At 38.1% G+C, this 6,409-nt stretch overlaps 2 protein-coding genes across 5 annotated transcripts in view; one reads left to right on the forward strand and one right to left on the reverse strand.

The window, feature by feature from the left end:
* Positions 1-1,151, reverse strand: part of gk5 (glycerol kinase 5) — a 13,729-nt gene extending 12,578 nt beyond the window's left edge. For 2 of the 4 annotated variants that reach the window (XM_031854630.1, XM_031854629.1), the window contains exons 1-2: positions 1,046-1,151; positions 67-379 (exon numbers count right to left, since the gene is read on the reverse strand). In XM_031854630.1, the coding sequence (XP_031710490.1) occupies positions 67-192 (126 nt within the window). In that variant the 5' untranslated portion in view covers positions 193-379; positions 1,046-1,151. Of the gene's footprint in view, positions 1-66; positions 380-1,045 lie in introns of those variants that run through there. The other 2 variants (XM_031854628.1, XM_031854631.1) reach the window with 2 other exon arrangements.
* A 25-nt stretch (positions 1,152-1,176) lies between these two features.
* Positions 1,177-6,372, forward strand: LOC116387485 (nucleolin-like). The gene is made up of 15 exons (XM_031854627.1): positions 1,177-1,297; positions 1,912-1,987; positions 2,079-2,114; positions 2,195-2,332; positions 2,719-2,799; positions 3,149-3,220; positions 3,311-3,434; positions 3,591-3,748; positions 4,023-4,152; positions 4,340-4,494; positions 4,649-4,772; positions 4,859-4,992; positions 5,121-5,247; positions 5,339-5,529; positions 6,020-6,372. The coding sequence occupies exons 1-15, from the start codon at positions 1,283-1,285 to the stop codon at positions 6,079-6,081; spliced, it is 1,623 nt and encodes a 540-aa protein (XP_031710487.1). The 5' UTR covers positions 1,177-1,282; the 3' UTR covers positions 6,082-6,372.
* The last annotated feature ends 37 nt before the right edge of the window (positions 6,373-6,409 follow it).

A 6,409-nucleotide genomic window follows, 5' to 3' on the forward strand; every position in this document is an offset into this window, starting at 1 on the left:
AACTTTTTTTTTTGTTTGCGTAATAAAGACACAAATATACCTTCATAGCGAGAGGGTGAAGAATACCTTGGTGGAGCATGATCCTCGGACATTTGCCTCCTTGTCATAGACGTGACATCTGATTGTTGTTGTCCCAACGTCCACTGACAAAATGAAGCATTCCTTCTTGAAACCGTTCCTCTGACTTCCCATTGTTGAAACGTATGTCCTACTGGTCCTCAAATCAGTCCCACATCCTCCATGGTCAGCTCATATTGGTCTTGTGTACAGCCTGAATGGATGACCGGAATCGATACCTTATCTACATAAAGTGAGTTGACGTGCTGAGGCTGCAACGTAACCTTTGTACCGCGGATTCTTTGTCCAGTTCCAGTTCTACCTGTTGGATTAAAAGTTTAAAGTTCTCCATGTTCCTTTGCACAACAATTACAGAGAAGCAACTCCCTTCAACAATGCTATAAAAGAAGGGTAACATAATACAGCCTGCAACTTACAGTGTAATTACCTGGCACTTACTGTGTGAGTCCACTTAACTTACAGTGGACTATTGTTATATGAATGAGTACATATACGTTCTTACCAGTTCCTACAGGTACTTAAATGTAGGTACAGTGGAACAAGGGAGTAACAATTAGGAATTTTAGAGGAAATGCTTTCGTTAGGCAAGCTACACCCACAATCCACAAATGTAATATGTTTTTATCTTCTCAAGTGCACAACTACGGAAGGCTTACATAGTCATCAGAGGACGAAATACTATACTACAGTATCGTAAATACAAAGTCACAACAAGGTTTATGTTCTTCTTCTTCTAATATTGTATTTGGTTTTTCGTCTTTGGATAACAGTATAAGTCTAACATAGTTGTGTACTGTAACACATAAAGCGAGCTGATGGGGGAGTTGACCAACTCATGAGTCGGTTTAAGCTAATTAGCTACTTAGCTAGCAGTCAGAAAATACAAATTTAGCGGTTAGCTGCTAAGAAAAACTTCCTTATTAAGCCTTTTCTCTAAACATTATTCACCTGCTACCCAAATATTTACCATATATGTGCTCATAGCAGTGATCCCGTACACTGTAGTGTCACTCTGTTCAGGGGGAGATACTGAAAGTTGTCGTGGGTGAATCGCCTAAAGCTGAAATTCCTGTGGGCACCCGTAGTACAGGACCACGCTAGCGCACTGCGTAGAGCAAACCGGTCTCATGCGGATGTTTTGAGCTCAACACACGTGTATTTTCTGCTACGACGCTTACGATCTCGTGGTGTTCGAACAAAAAATATGGCGAAGGAAAACGTAAGTATTACATTACTTTACTTTTATATTAACCGGGCTTCAACTGGCACCGAGTAGATTTTTCCACGCTAAACGTGTTTTTAACGATATCTACAAACTAACAAGCTAGCTAACAGTTGGTTAGCTTAGCTGGCGATAAACTGGTTATGAACGGTTATGCCAAACGTTACAAGCACTGTTTCAAGTGGGTAACTTACAACTGGAAAACGTGTCTGTATGTTTTTAAGTGGGTACATCGTCACAGTAACGTTATTACATTTAACACTAGAATTTGTTAGTCGATTGACAGAAACTGATTTTAGTTTATATCAATTTTGATAATCATTTACAAGTTTTTAAGTAGTTACTAAGCGATAATTAAATACGTTCACTGGTTTAAGCCTGTAAAATGTGAGGATTTGCTGCTTACATTCACTACACGCATAATTTGACTATGTGAGGGCCTTTGGGCCCTGTGGCGTGGTTATTTTCATATTCCATTACTTTAAGGCATGGTGGTAATTTAATCTTAACAACGAATTGACAAGTTAATCAGTATTTGACATTTTTGGTGTTAGGCTTGCGCACAAGAACACAGTCTCATTATTTGGTTAAGGTGTTTGTGTCTTTTTCAGGCTACAAGACGTAGTAAACGACAAAGCAAAGTGGACACCATTGAAGATGTAGAAGAAGTGGACAATGTCAAAACTGGCAAGTAATGTCTTTAAAACAATTGAAAAATGACAGTAAATATGACGACTCAATAATGACAATAACATTATATAATTCAATATATTAACAGTGGAGGGTGCTCCTAAAGAGGACCAAGCTGAACAAGGTACCGTACAAGAAAAATGCATTACACAAGATGTCCGATTACAACTCTGAGCTGTGCCAGTAACAAAGCTGCATCTTTAGATCGTCAGATGGACACTGTCATTGAAGTAAAGGGAATTACGTCCACTGTGACTATATCCTGGGACAAGAAGAACGAGGGAGGAGAAGTTGATGATACAGAAAAGGGAACTAATGCAAGTGATCAGATGATGGACAGTGGTAAGGATGTTTACAACAATCAAAAGTTACTATTGCATTATCTTTTTTTTTTATATATTAGTCCTCTACTGAAAAATATTCATCATTCATTTTGCAGGTGATATGTTAGTCTTTATGTTTTTAATCTTAAAGATCCTACTTACTCTTCAGGTCAAAAAGAGAGCAAATAAATCTTATTGTTTTTCTAATCAACGGGTATGTGTCTTGTCATTTAAGTTGCAGGTGTTATGTTAGTCTAAACGCTGATGATGGTACTCTATCTTTCTCACCTGTGAAACACTCGCCCTCTTTAGGCTTCAATGGAGGCTGCAAACCTGGTTTCCACTGTCTTTAAATCAAATCATGACTGTTTTTGCCAGAAAAACTAACTCAGATCTTCTCTTCAGCTGACGCAGTCGACTCCACAGAGGACGCTCCCGTTCAGAGTGCAGATACAGAGATGAAGGAAGAGGTGCAGGAATCTGGAGGTACTGCAAAAATGACACCACACAAAAGTGTCTGAGTGAGAGTGCGAGTGGTGTCAAATGATGTGTAATGAGGATGAGTCTCCTCCTTCTGGCACTACAGCAACACATTTAACATTGAAACTCTGAACATTCATTAAAATACCAAACTGAAACAAATACCAACGCGGCAGATTGCGTATATCTTGAAGTTGTAAAAATAAAAAAGGTGTTCTTGTGCAGCATAAAGTCTTAATGATAGGTGTCAAGTACGAAAAAGTTAGGAGAGACTAGAAATTGTGAACGCTGTTTACCATTTGTACGCACTTTAGTTAGTTATGACGTAGTTATAACACTTTTTATTCGGTTGCAGTAAAAGGGAAACGGAAGGCCCCCTCTTCTGTTGAGGCCTCCCCGGCAAAGAAAACCAAGCTCATCAATGATGGTATGAACTCAGAATCAGACAGACTGCTAAATGCTTCGTCCTGTAACTTATACTCCTGCCCTCACACATTTCACTCTTATTTTGTTGTAGGATATTGTCTTTATGTTGGCAACCTGAACAACTCCAAAACATTCGATGAAGTCAAAGATTCATTAGCAAGTTACTTCATGACACAAAGTCTCCTGGTTCAAGACATCAGAGTACACCGGTCCAAGTGAGTACGCTGTTTAACATTTTTACTGTCTGCTCCCTTTAGGCAGGAAACCCTCTAGTAGGTGCATTAGATGTCGTTTGTCTCATCCATTTCAAAGTAATATTGCTGCTGCTTTAAATACTAAATAAACTCTGATGTAATGTTTTGCTGTTGTAGAAAACATGCACATGTAGATTTGGCCTCAGAGATGGACTTGACCAAAGGTTTGGCGCTAAATGGAGAAATGATGCATGATAAGCCAATGAAGATCGCCAAAGCAAAGGTCAAAAGTGAGGAGATGGTTCAGAAGAAAGCTCCAGCAAAAAACAAAAAAGGTAACTCGACTAACTGTAATCGTTTGATCACACATTTATTTAACTTCTGTGTAACTTGCCATATTATATAACGGTGCAGCTTGTACTGTATGTTAAATCTACAAGAAGGAAATTCATCGTTTAGTCTATAAAACTATTTTTTCCATTAACTGCTAGAATAATGGATTTATGATATAATGATCTGTGAATGTAAAACGATTAATACAAAACATAATATTGTCCAAGGAGGGTGATAAAGATTAAATGTTTAACTTGAGTACTGTGCTGTGTTTAGCAACCAAAGATGAGAAATGTTTGTTTCTGAAGAACATCCCGTACAACACAACAAAAGAAGACCTTCTGAAAATCTTCCAAAAGGCCGTCGATGTTCGGTTTCCTGGTGGGACTGATGGCCCAAAGAAAGGGTGAGAGACTAAAAACACCTTCGTTGAGGTCCACTTCCTCACTATACATTGGTGTGCAAAAAGATCCAATTAGTTTTAAAAGTATTATATTTAGGAATGCAATGGTTATGATAATCTAAAAATCTAAACATGCATTTATTGGATATTTATAATTAATACTACTTGAAATGTCCTTATTTTTCAACAGCATTGCCTTTGTGGAGTTTGAAAACAAAATGATTGCTCATAATGTATGCCAACAAAAACAAGGAGTTGAGATTCAAGGCCGGATTTTGATTGTGGACTCTGTCGAAAAACCAGATGTTCCTAAAGTCATCGACGCTAATCCCGACGAAGAAGAAGGTAAATCACTGAACATTTAGAAATGTACCGTCGATGGATGACCTCATGCTATAGCTATTGAATTGTTATTTTAAAAAAATCTGTACATCAATCAATTAAATCTGGATTTTGTGATTTACCTGTGTTTACAAAAGATCTCTCTTCTTTCTCACAGCTCCTCCAAGTAAAACCTTATTTGTGAGCAATTTGCCGTTCAATGTGAAAGAAAAAACACTCAAGAAACTCTTTCAGACAGCTGTTAGTGCCAACGTACCTAGATCCGAAGGCAAATCAAGGGGGTAAGAACATGTACACTGGTCTTTATTTTGTTTCCAGTGAAGGCAGTATTTAAATATTCTAAAGAAACATGTGTAATCCTCTGCAGGTTTGCGTTTGTCGAGTTTGCAGCTGTGGAAGATGCTGAAAAGGCCTTGCAGTCATCCAAAAACATGAAAATCGATAAAAGGGATACCAGAGTACAATTCTGCAAAATGCAAGCAAAATCAGAGCAGGAAAAATGTGTGTAGGATTGTTCGTATCATACTGTTCATGAAGGTCTAATATTCAATCGCAAAACATACATTTCAAGTGTTTCAAAACTTAGTTTTATATTCATGAGTAATGAAAACAAGCGTTTTTTTCTTTAGTTCAAACAAAAACACTGATTGTGATGGGCCTCGCCGAGAAGACGACTGCAGAGACTCTGAAAAGTGCCTTTGAAGGGGCTTTCACTGCAAGAGTCACTGTAACTAAAAAGAAAGGAGTTTCAAAAATGTGGGTAGCCTAAAGTTATCTTTTTATTGTCACAATTGTAATAATTGCGTCATGCTTCACACTGACTTGTTTTATGTTACATGTTCCTCAGGTTTGGCTTTGTGGAGTTTGAGAGTGACGAGAACTGCAAAGCTGTCAAAGAGGCCATGGAGGACTGTGAGATCGATGGCAGCAAAGTGACTGTGGCTTATGCAAAAGCCAAGGGTGTTGCAGCTCCTCTGACACCTGGTGGACAGCCTGCAGGCCAGGAGGCTGGCAAAGGAGGAAAAGGCAAAAAAAAAGGTAACACTTGAGTTTAGTGTATCAAAGTCTCGTTGTTGTATTTTTTTTTCTCTCAACCCCAAGATCAGCAGGCAACTGCTCTGATAAAACCACATTTTGCCTTCTGCCCAGAACTGATTACATTACAGACACAGTTAGCAAATAGCTAACATAGTGGAGGATTCAAAGTGTTTACAGCTTGTTGCGCTGCCCACTTGTGGCCTAAACAATCGGTTAATTCAGCTTTAATAAATGCATTCCCTCTATTCTCTCGCAGCTTGTTTTAGAATTCCTTGCATTTGATGGTTTGCAATATTCAGCTGATGTTTTGCTCAAATCCGTCAAATGTTTGATACAGGGAGAGCTGGTTTTATCTGGGTATTTCTTTATTTTGCATTTGTGTGTGGTTTCCATAAGCGACAAAGTTCAATTGATGTACGCCTTGACTTTACCGTCTTACTTCGATGTTTTTTGAGTAAAAGTAAAACTTTGATTTATTTACTTATTCCAGGTAAGAAACATGGAGCTGGCAAACCACAGGATGCTGTCAAAGAATTGGAAATTAAAGGCTGATTTGCATGGGAAAAGTTATCATGTAGATATTTTACTCTTTTTAAATGTACAACAATCTGAAAACATGTATGAACTCAAGGTTGAATGCGCACAGTAATGTTAGTCTACCTGATGGCACGACACCTGACTTCTTGTTATTTTAGTTGACATATTTTGTACTTTAAACCTTTTTACTTCATAACTGTCATGAAATATCTCTGACTTGTTGTCACATCATGTCGTTTTTTTTCCATGTGCAAATTTGATAAAGATATGATCCTAATGTGAACACAAATAAATTTGAAAACCACACCAGCTGTGTCTTTGAGTCATGTTCTAACATCTGTGA

Source organism: Anarrhichthys ocellatus, unplaced genomic scaffold, assembly GCF_004355925.1.
Source record: "Anarrhichthys ocellatus isolate YVR2014 unplaced genomic scaffold, GSC_Weel_1.0 scaffold15, whole genome shotgun sequence".
Lineage (NCBI taxonomy): Eukaryota > Metazoa > Chordata > Actinopteri > Perciformes > Anarhichadidae > Anarrhichthys > Anarrhichthys ocellatus.